Source organism: Centruroides sculpturatus, unplaced genomic scaffold (genome assembly GCF_000671375.1).
Source record: "Centruroides sculpturatus isolate CEXI.00-Female unplaced genomic scaffold, Cexi_2.0 scaffold1327, whole genome shotgun sequence".
Taxonomy (NCBI): domain Eukaryota; kingdom Metazoa; phylum Arthropoda; class Arachnida; order Scorpiones; family Buthidae; genus Centruroides; species Centruroides sculpturatus.
In genome coordinates this window covers 159,033-171,395 of record NW_019385759.1, presented here as the reverse complement: position 1 = coordinate 171,395, position 12,363 = coordinate 159,033, and the positions used below count along the sequence as shown (strand labels likewise).

Sequence of the window (12,363 nt, the reverse complement as noted above, 5' to 3'; positions counted from 1 at the left end):
GATGAAAACCAGCTTTAAGCAACGGCGTAGTCGAACGGTGTAAGTAATCCTACAATTTTTTGTTTATAGCATAGTTTATACAGATTATTCCCAAAAAATTATACGTATTTTGGAAATGTTGAGTGGAATTAGTCTAGAATCGGTTAATTTTATAGAAGAAAACCTTTCGAACAGCCTTAGTCCGTAAAGTTCCCACCTATCGGGCTGCGATTGGCTCATTCCTACAACGTAATTTTCGGTTAGCGTGGAACGTATCTAAGCGTTATGGGGGGGTCTACTGTATGTCCAAATGTCTATCAGTCGGCAGTCACAGAAGCATTCAGTGTATACATACAGTGGTATCTGCTTATTGCAATGATTTTAAGATGTGGCTGTAATAATAACAATGTTCAACCAATAGTATTAAATGAAAAAAGTACATAATTTCACTAATTGTAATTTTATTTTTGACTTTGTTCCAAAAGCACTAAGAGGGCCTTTTTAAACACACAGTAGATTTGATTAGTCTCATAATCAGAGCAGCTAAATAGTGAGGGATGAATCTGAAAAATCCAAAAACACACTAGTCATAGAAAAAAAATCCTGGACTTGCTTGTCCAGATTTGATCCAAAGTCCCTCAGAGTGGTATGCCTTAACAACCTCATCCGCAGGCCATCAAATTCTGGGGGTTTATCGACTAACATTAAAAGGATAAGTTGAAACTAATTAAAAAAATTAATGAATCTTTTTTAAAGTTATACATTATGATTAATAGCAAATTCTTCCAGCACATAATTAAAGTAAGAAACACTGACAATTCAAACTACTGTGCCAAGAACAAAAAAGCTAAAAAAATGATTAAAGTGTGAGATTGGTGGTGGTAAACTCTCAATCACTAAACAAGATGGAAATTTCTAATTGTTTTTGAAAGATTGTCAAGATCTTTCCAAACGTCAGGTGCCCGACACCAGTTAGGATAATTAAATATATTGTGTCCTAACTCACGACTACAGTAGAGCGTTGATTTTCCGAAAGTCAATCATCCGAAAGAATTCCAGTCGGCAAATTTAAATTTTTGCCAGTGCTGTGGCGCTTCAATCTTTGGCTATGTCTTATGCTACTCAAATATTTTACGTTTTTGATACTAAATTCACATCTGAAGTATATTTTTTTTATTGTTTTTATATTTTTCAATACATTTATTTTGTTTGTACAAAATAAAAAATAATTTTTAACAATACAATAGTCTTTGTTAGGCTTAACATCGACGAAAATTCAACGCAAAGTGACACGCAACGGAGAAAAATTTCAACATCGGATACGTTAAACTATTTTTTCGTACATAAATCGGTTATCCGAAATATCAGTTATATGAACAACCCCAGTCCCCAATTGATTCGGAAAATCAACACTCTACTGTATATCAGTTATTCAACATCCAAGTGGCACTTAATTTAAGGGGAGCTAAAAGTTCGTCAATGGAGTTAGACCATATTAAAATTTAAAGAAAAAAAAAAAAGATCAATTTCAAAACATTTTTTATTAATAATAAAAAATCGGGATTACTTTTATTTATATAGAAAATTAACTTATTATACACAGAGTTAACAAATAATACTAAGAACGAAACAAGTAAATAAAATACGAAAATCTCAACCCTATGCAACTTTTTCGAAAGAGAGAGAGTTTAAAATAATAATCAATTTTCATTACCTTCTGAAATTCTAATATTAATCTTGTGGGCTTAGTAGTAGGTTTCAGTGAGAATTTAGGACTAATGACAAACAATCTGGATTAACTTGTAGAACTTTGAAAAGCTTGGGAACACCAAAAAATCTCTCGAGAGAACTCAAGAAGGAACATTGAGAAAGAACTATGAAAAGAACAGAATCTGAAAAGAGAGAGAGAACTGACAGACACAAGTTTCTAAGGATGTTCTCTCCTTTTATACCCAAAATCTCCTCCAATAATGGTTACTTTTGATCACCATGTGAAGGGAACCAGGTGAATCTCGCCACATGTCAACAAATTTCGAGTTAAGCATCGTTATCAAGGGAAGCAATCTAACCTTGGTAAAACAGAAAGGAAGTCCTCTTTCCCTCATTCACTTTACTTTTGAAATTTAGTTAATTTTAATGACCATTGTAAAAAATTATTTTCTCAACATCTTTAATTTTACTTTAATTCTTAATCTCTTTTTAAAATAAGGAATCATCTGACTATAACTTCTAGATTTAATATTACTCGTACCAATTTTGGCAAATAATTTTCAGATTCTCACAAAAATAATAATTGGATGTTACCAGCTATGTATTGAAGCTAATATGAAAAGAAAGCTATAAAAAACAAATTTACCCAAATGTAATGATCTCTTGTTTTAAAAACCAGAATTTGATAATAGTTAACATTATAAATATATTGTAACTTATATAGAAACACTAATTGTGATGACATCAGATGACTTAATGATATCTATAATTACAATAACTAGAATCCACTGTAAATATAAAAACAAAAACAATCATTTACAGGTTATTTTTAATTATGTATTTATAATAACTAAATTTAATTTTTGGAATAACTCTTGTTAATTATAATATTTTAATGACTATTTCTGTATTAAAAAAGAAGTCATTTAAAAATACTTAAAGAGAAAAATTAATGCAATTTGACTTACATCACAGATATAATGAGCTTCGTCAACTCCATACTTTTCTTTGAAGTATTCAAGAGTATGCAGTCTTAAATAAAAACAAATCAAAACATTCATTTCTGAATAACATTTTAAGCATATTTAAGAATTACATTGTTAAAAAATTACTGGAACTTTTACATTCAACCCACAACACTTCAAGAGTTGCATCTCACAATGTGCTGTGATATTTTGCGGTGCAAATTACAATAACTTACAAAACAACACATGGAGTTATGATGAAGTAATATGTAAGTGTATTTTTGACATCTGGAGTAATACATAAACACACAAAACAAAAAATTAGCTTTTGTCCTTTTATTTTTCAATTTTGAGTTTTGAAGGATGTCATTTAAGTAGGAATTTTTAATGTACACTAAATTTAGCAAGTATCCTTTATTTAAACTGTCATTCAACCACTATTAAGTACATGTTTTAACATAATAATACAATTATGTACTACTATTTAATTTTCTTATTTTTAAATAAACATTTTGGGCTAATTTTTTACAAAAATTTATTTCAAGTGTGCTTTATAGTAAATTAATTAAAGAAAAAGCACAGTACTTAACAAATTTTCAAAAAATTATAACTATGGTTAAATTCAAATAAATTTGCCTCAAAATGATGCCGTGCAATGCGGTGCACTGTGAGGAACATGCCACGCAAACACGGAATGCAATGCGAAACATGACTGGCAATGCACCATGCAAGGGCTAAACTTAAAAGTTTTGAATTATTAATAAACTAGCTGTGGCTCAAAATGTATCTATTATAAATGTATAACACTCCCTGTGGGAGGGAATTTTGAAAAATCCCTTCTTAGTGTACATTCTCTTGACGTACCCTATTAAAATGCAAAAAACTGCATCTAAAATAGTATAATAGAAGCTGAGTTCTTCACAGTAAGCCTTAATTTTGTCCCTCTCCCTCATTGGGGGAGGAATTTTGACATCTATATAATATACAAGTGCACCGCATATCTTGCTGACCACACAACTGTGCCGTGTGGTTACCTATCTCGTATATGTACGCGTCTTGCCTCTCGCAACCCACTGATACCAAAAATATAACACTTACCTAGATTATTCATTCATATCTTTTAATTTATATGAATGTTTAACGGAATAATATACAGCCTATGTCCATCCTGAAAGTCCATTTTAAATATTGGTGAAAAAATTTTTGAAATCAGATGAGTAGTTTCGCAGATTACCTCCTACATCCAAACTTACAAACTTTACCTCTTTATAATATTAGTATAAAGTTTTAAATGCACAATAAATCGTAAGTTCAAAATAAACTTTTGAAATAAACTTTACAGAAGTTATTAATTACATTCTCGATTATAAAGATGTTTTTCCATAAAATTAATGTAAAGCTAAATGAAAAAAAAAAATTATGAAGTTCAACATACTCTTCAACATATAAAGATGTTACCAATATAAAAAAATAAAATTTTAATTTTTATGAAAATATTCTTTTAAGCAAAGAGAAATATGCATTCTCAAGAATTCAAAAAGTTTAATGAGTTTAATCCAAAAGAATAAAATCATGAATGAAATATCTTATTCAGACACTAAAAAGGCAATACGTATTTGTCTTGTCCTATATTATGTAATAATGAAAATGTACTGAATTATTTTCTTACTTTCCCATCCAAATGGCGTAAGATTCAGGAAGTTTAGGGACGAATATATAAGATTTTCCAGTTTTTACATCAATGGCGCCGTAACAATCTGGTTCCAAGACTCCAAAAGCCCAATGAAAAAAGGATTCCTGTATAAAATTTTAAAAAATTATGTAAAATGCACAAAGCCAAATACCTACATGTTAATTATTTATTTTTTTTACGTAACTAAATAAAATATTTTCATCTCGCCCATTTACTTTCAATTCATGTAAGTAGGTCAACTACCAATTTTCCAACATGTCTGGTTATAAAACTTTGATCTAACATGACTGGGAACATGTGATTACTCAATAGTACATCCCGAACCACTAATTATATGCCCGCCATATCTCACATATTACAGACTGATGCAAGTATGAATACATTTTATTTTAGAAGCTGCCAATTCGGTTAAATTAAGTAAAATGAGATAAAAATTCCACAGAAAGGGAGGAATTGCTAACAAATGTTATATAGACAATTTGAGAAAACATCAGAAATACACCATGTGCAATGCCATCTGCAATCTGTTGCTGAACAAGTACACAGCTTTGTCAATTTTAAGTTACCTCTTGTAATTTGTAAAGATTAAGAAAGATGCCAAAACATTATTTGCTAGCAAACTGAAACTAAATCTCTAGTTTCAAAATAAAAATTTATTTAAAAATCAATAATAATAATATTCATCTTTAAATTTTACCTGACGGAAGACGTCCTCCACGTCGGAACAGTAGCGCGTGGTTGACTCTCCGCCCTGCAAAAGCACGACAGACTTTTTGGGAACATCATTCTTTTTTCTCAGTCGCTCACAAAGTCGTTGACGATTTAGGGAATGAAGAGCAACCGGTACAGTTAACGTGTGCTCTCCCAAACAAAATGCTGCCCTGGAATGGAAAGTAAAATATTTATGTTTGAAAGTATACAATTACGTAAGATATTTGAGAGAATATATGAAGCTTTATGCAATTTTCATTATAGAATTTACAGTATTTAAATATTAAAAAAATATCCTTACTTTTATTGTAATTCTATATTTTTATATATACTTTTCTTTAAGCACTGAAACATGCTAAGAAACTTGCATATCATATAATTTAAATGTTATGGAATTTTGTATCAATAAAATTAATATTTAATGGTGCATTTCATGTATGCTTTCATGTATTCATAAAGTTTCATGTATGCTTTCAAATAAATTAAAATCAATCCCCTTTACCAGTGTGTGATGTTTAAAAAACACTGATGTTTTTAACCCCATTAATAGGCCACCTTCTGGTGTGGACTGTGAAAGTAAATTCAACCTTCAACTGAAAATGGTCCATTAACAAGGTTGAAAACATTGGTTTTCTTTAAACACCACATACTGGTAAAAGGTGAATTGATTAATTCAGTTTAGTAACTATGGTGGCTAGTTCTACCTTATGCATGCTTACAGATTTACAAATTTACTTATTTACAAATAAAGCTTTTCCTATTTACAAAACAAACATTTATGCAAGTAGATATGCAATAAAATTTTTATAGTGCTTATATAGTCAGGTGTTTTCCTAGCCCAGTTTACTTGGTCAACCTTATTTCTCCATTTCTCAAACTGCTGTGAGATATGTTTACCAAAGGGTGTTTTTTTTTTTTTTTGGATTACAGAGACGGATTTACATTGAAATATACCATATAGAAAGCCGATTATATATGAAAACCTTATTTCTATTTGGCCTGTAATGACAGTTCTGATGTTTGAGTCCCACATGCAATGATTAAACTGAGGGCAAATAGAGTAAGACTGCTGATTAAAACACACTTCATTTGGATGTTGATTTTATCTTTATATTGATATTGTGCCTACAAATTATGTAGAGCATTTCTGTTTAAATTGATTTGGATATTTCTGTTCAAATTTTATTCAGAGTGTTTCAAAACAAACTTCAAGCACCTTGGTAAATTTTTTGAAACAAAATATTTAAATTTACAAAAAAGGCTAATACAAAAACATTTTGAAATCTTCTATACATCCCTTCCTAACTGTTGGAACACAAATTGACAACAGTGGAGGCAACTTTCCTTCATAGGATCATCTTCACCTACATACTGTTTGTGCTGTTAGTTTGAAAGTTCTTTGGGTATCAGACACTTATTTTTACAAGAAAAATTTTACAAGCATCTGATACCAGAGAAACTCAAAACACTTGCATATAAATACACAGAGAAGAACCTACATAGAAAGGCAATTCTGCTAGTGTTTAATGTGTTCCAACAATTAGAAAAAGCAATATGTAGAAGACTTCAAAATCATTTTAAACATTAAATTTAAAGTGTAAACTATTTAAACTCACTTATTTCTGTCATGAAATCTGTTTTTTTGCTGCATTTGACTTTAATTTTTTTGTATTTTATGCAAAATTTTTATTCTAAAAATAGAGTACTACAAGAGTAAAGTTTCCAGTTCTCACATTTATCATAATCTTATTTGCTAAGTATTGCTTGATGTATACCATCTTGGGCTCTCATATTATATACCTTTTGAAAGACTAATCAAATTATTATAAAAACACTGAATTAACTTTGTCTTACCAAACACCATTTTATCAATTTTAATAAGTTAATGGTTATAACAGATAATAGAAATGTCATCAAATTTTGGAAGTCTATAAACACTGTACTGTCTACAATGCATGCAAGGTTAATACAATGTATACAGGTCAAGCTTTTATAAAATCATATACAGTGTCTTCCGAAAGAAGACAGTCATTTTAAAATGGTATTGGTTATGTTAATCATTATTATCCGAAAAGTATGTGATGTGTACACCAATTTATAGAGTAACCGTCCAAATTTCATCTGCATTCAAAATGTGTTGTCTACTATATCTAGGAAGAGCTATAAATGAAAATGGTGACAGTGAAGCAGAGAAGGCATTTTGCATTCTGCAATTCATAAGATTGGAACCAGTCATTGTGCAATATGAGTTACACAGACAATTTCAAAGTGGTGCACTCTCTAAGACAAACATTCTTCTGTGGTATTGACATTCCACATTCCCAGGAGAAAGGATGCTTTTGCAACTGGAAAAGTGGACAGCCTTGAATGTCAGAGGAAAGTGAAAATAAAATCGAAAGTTGATATTTCATCTTGATAATCACCAAAGAATGTTGGTCTTACATGATAGACTTTTTGGAAGACCGTGTATATAGAACCTAATTTAGAGCTCAGAATTAGTAAGAAGCCACTCTGATATGCGAAATTAATTGGAGAAAAATAGCCAAGAATAGTTCAAGTTTCACTACAGATCATTTTTCCCTCTAAGTTGGTAACAAAAGAAAAGCTAACAAAGATAAATAAAAATCAATCCGATTTTCTGAAGTTCATCTTTATTTACAAATTGCTCTCTAGCACGTTTGAACGACCAGGGTCTGTTGTCGGGATATGTACGATGACTCAGATGCCCAGAAGTGCCAGTGAGAAATTTATAAATAATGTTTTGCTGGACTTTACGTTTTTTGTTATTTTAAAAGAACTTTGAGCTGTTTTCACATTAATCAAATGAAAAACTTTTTTACTTTAATTCTTTTACTTATTAAATTGCTTGTTAACTTAAAAAAAACTAGTTAAAAACTAACTTAGACTAAACTAAGTTAGTTTAGTCTAAGTTACTAAACTAAGCCTTAAACTAAAATGATAATACCTTAAGAAAACATCATCAATGTAATAATATGATAAATAACTGTTCAAACAACATTATCATTTGTCTGTAGTTGATAAAATAGTAAAGTAACATTATATCAATGTATATCTCATAGTTGTCTTGCAATCTTTCTAAAGTTCAACAATTTGAAATTATTGAAGATAGTTTAATATAAATCTCGACTTTATATTGTATTTCAGGTATATCTTCCGACAAAGTTCGTATAACTTCAATTCCAATTAATGATTACTTTGCATTATTAATTTTTCCTAAGATTTATAATATTAAAATCAGCAAATTATTCCAGTTTAATAACTTATTTAATACTTAATGCAAAACAACAAAAATGTATTTAATTATTGCAAAAATGTTTTTGATTCACTAACACAAGGTGTGTTTCTATTTCAACACTTGGCATTTATTGCAACAATAAAATATTTATATATATTTACACAAAATTCTGTACATGTCTTTGTTCAAATGTAGATGGACTCAACAACCCGGCTGTTAATCACATGGACAGATGCCAAATTACAGAGCATACATTGTCCACTGCCTTTTGGTATATGGATTCAGTTTTGGAGGCAAGAGGGTATATAATACAGTTCTCTGACACACAATGAAACTTGAGCATACAAAAAAAAACGGGATCTGCAACATAATTCAGCTGATCCCCACATGAAGGAATGCACACACCTTGCCAAAGCCACACCTATGGGCAACGAACTCAATCTATTAACTTTCAGAACAGATTTTCAAAGGTGGAAGGGCAAATAACATGGCCCACTAACATGCAATACCATACACAGAAATGGAACTGGACTAAACAGGAAAATAGGATTTGTGACACGACTGACATTTTCATGCAAATAGAAGCATGTAAGTTATCATGCTAAAGGACATGCAGGATAATCGAGAGGCCGGATTAGCGAGAGTGCACCGTATTATAATAAATGTACGATAAATCATAAGAATTGTGTCGATAGGGCTTTAATTCCTCGACTTCAACAAATTATGCAAGATTTAAATTTAATTATCGTATACATCAGCACAATTTCTTCACTTATCTCCACTATGCAAATAATTTTAACGTAACATTAAATAATTAAAAAAATTAACTAATTAATTTTCGTATATAATACTTACTGAGCTTTTCCTAAACTCATAACTTCTTGCTTAAACGTGAAGAATCAGTCGTAAACTAGAATTCACCGTGGACGTAAACCTCGTGACAAATGTCACATGCGATACACCGGGAGCTTTCGTAAACTTGTTCTCTTACAGTGTTGCCATGCCGATTTGCTTGCCATCGGTAGATTCATTAGGCAATTTTCGGTATTTTTCGGTAAATCGACTTTTTGTGGCAGAAAGGAGATTGCACATAAACAATAACATTCTTTATCGTCATTTATTTTATTATACATTATAAAACAATAAAAAACAAAAAAACTAACACACAACACTTACGTAAAAAAATAATAATTTATTAATTAAGTAGGTACTGTATATTTTGTCGTATTTTTCTAACAAAATACAGTATTACCTTTTATTTTTCAGATATTAATAATAATAATTATTATTATTCAATATTTTCCGTTTGTATGTTTTAAACACTCTGTTTCTTATTTTTAAAATTAAATTATCTTTTACAGGAAAATCGTAACAGTAATTTTTATCCAATTAATTGTTTAGTAAAAAGTAAGCCGGTGATTGTTTCAAAGCTCAGTTTATTTCCGTGTTTCGTGTTTAACAGATTTATTTACGAAAATATTCTTTCTACATTAGCTGAAGAATGGGGCAGACCCAAGATATTCTCAACAAAACGAGACAGAATCTTTGCAATAAAGTCTCTTACAATATATAAGAAATGAAGGTACAAAGAAATGTTTTATTGAGAATTTTTAGATACATTGAAAATAAAAATTTTTTTCTTGAATTATCGTAAACTTTTCGGTAGATTTGGTGCTTCAATCGGTAGATCGGACCCAAAATCGGTAGATCTACCGAAAATTCGGTAGACGTGGCAACATTGTTCTCTTATACAGTAATTCGTATTACGAGATCTTATGTGTTTTCTCACCAGAGTAGCGGAAGTTTTAATAATTTTTTATTTTTTATTTTGATTGTTATTGTTTGTTAATATTAATATTTGTTAATAAAAAGTTATTTAAAAAATAAAATACTGTAACAATTTATCTCCTTGTATGATAATGATATATGTATATTTCTTAAAAACTCTTTCCACCCACTCTGAGCTAGGGTTGCCAACTCTCATTGCAATACTGATAAAAACATCGATTTGAAAAACGTGATGAATAAAAAAATCCTACAATGAAACTAGGGAACATTTCTTTCTCTTGATGATGATGATAATGATGATATAGTCGTGACTATGAAGGCGACAGCCTACTATTAAATAAAATTAATTTGTTTCCATCCAACTTTATTTTTATAAGCATACAATTATTCCGTAGAACTGAATTATCTTTATGGGGAATTCCCGTGAACTTTGACCTATCGACACAGAAATTTGGCCAGCACCTCACCAATAACGAGAAAGGCTTAACTTTAAAATTTGAGCTTTCTATACCCAGTACTTTTTTCTCTACGAGCGTCTGCAGTGCCAAATGAAGAAAAAAGAAAAAAGTACAGTAGAGCATCGATTATCCGAATGCCGATCAACCTAAAGCGTTCCAGTCGGTAAATTCAAATTTCTGCTAGTGCTGTGGCGTTGCAATATTTGGCGCGTTTTGGCTGGCAGCACTGGCTCGACCATACTGTATCGTAAAAATTATTTTTTTATTTTGCACAAACAAAATAAATATATTGAAAAATATAAAAACAAAAAAATTATATTTCGGAAGTTAATCTAGTATCAAAAACGTTCCGACATTCTTTTTCTTGGGTTTATCTGGAGATGTCAGCCTCTTGGGCTACATTCTCCGACGAGATGAAGCAAAAATCGCCATTCACGATGCAAGGTCTTAGAACAGTGTTTCCCAACGTGGGGCCCACGGCCCACGGGAGGGGACAATTGGATTGTTAAGGAGCAATTCGAAAATGGACTCGTCCAGAGTTTAACAGTATAGCCTCTGTATATGTTAGGGGGACATAAGAATTTTAGAAAGGCTTAGGTGGGGCATAGCACAAAAAAAGGTTGGGAAACACTGTCCTAGAATATAGCTCACGATGGGGGAACCTCGTTCAAATACTAGCGCGTCCTTAACTACCCTCTCGACATGTATGAATCGGAACATTTTTGATACTAGATTAACTTCCGAAATATAACTTTTTTTGTTTTTATATTTTTCAATATATTTATTTTGTTTGTGCAAAATAAAGAAATAATTTTTAACTATAGAATAGCCACGATTATTATTTTAAAAAATTTTCGTTAGGCTTAACATCGACGAAAATCCAACGCGAAGTGACACGCAACAGAGAAAAATTTTAACAGGGGATAGGTTAAGACTGTGTACACATTAGGCGTTGCGTTAAACGCGCATTAGCAGCGTACACACCGCGCGTTTAGCTCGGCGTTTGCACTGGCTCAGTTTGGAAATGGACATGAAAATAATTGCTTGTGTGTGCCTCCTCCATTGTCGCTATAAAAGACGATGGCAAAGGCAAAGGGAATTTTGGGTGCACCCAATATTACGAGATAGACTGATGCATGGAATGTTTGTTACGTTATATCCAAAACTAACTAATAAACTACAATATGAACCCAAGTTTTTAAATCTTTTAGAATATCTATAAAATGATTTGACGGTGGCTGGTCTCTTTTAGATTTCATCAATAAATAGATCAGTATCGAAATGATCGTTTTCCATTTCGGCCAACGTGCGTTCACTCTACCCGAAAACGCCCGATCGAATGTACTGTACAATAACATGGCAGCACATGTATCTCAAAGCGCGCGACTGACGTCCGCGAAACGCGCGTTCTAACCAAAATCTATCAACGCTCGTTTGACGCGAGCTTGGCCAGAAGCGCGCGTTTGAGTGTGTATATCTATGCGTAACTCTTGGTTCTTTAAAACGCGTCTTCTGGAGATTTCAGCTACTGTGTCGTGCTCTGAGCTCGGCATTTGGCTTGCGTCGACCAGGTAGTCGCCGCTGTTACCAGTGCAGCGAGTGGCATTCTTTCTGCTTTACTTGGCGTGTTGGAACATCCACAGCCACTACGGTGAGGATGTTTGCGTGCCGCTCGTGTTCTTTTCCCCTGAGATCCTTTGCTGTCTTCCCTCTACTCGCTTGTCTGAACCTTAGGATCAGTGCCACTTGGTGGATGACGGGTTCTCCCTATCTCCTTGTTTCCTTTCCTTCTGTTTTAGTACT

At 31.8% G+C, this 12,363-nt stretch overlaps 1 protein-coding gene across 1 annotated transcript in view; it reads right to left on the bottom strand.

Annotated features, from left to right (window-relative positions):
- LOC111641842 (xaa-Pro dipeptidase-like) overlaps window positions 1-9,318 on the bottom strand; it is a 40,141-nt gene extending 30,823 nt beyond the window's left edge. The window contains exons 1-4 of the mRNA XM_023388086.1: window positions 9,170-9,318; window positions 5,045-5,228; window positions 4,324-4,451; window positions 2,658-2,721 (exon numbers count right to left, since the gene is read on the bottom strand). Coding sequence (XP_023243854.1) covers window positions 2,658-2,721; window positions 4,324-4,451; window positions 5,045-5,228; window positions 9,170-9,189 — 396 coding nt within the window. The 5' untranslated portion in view covers window positions 9,190-9,318. The remainder of the gene's footprint in view (window positions 1-2,657; window positions 2,722-4,323; window positions 4,452-5,044; window positions 5,229-9,169) is intronic.
- Between the last annotated feature and the right edge of the window lie 3,045 nt (window positions 9,319-12,363).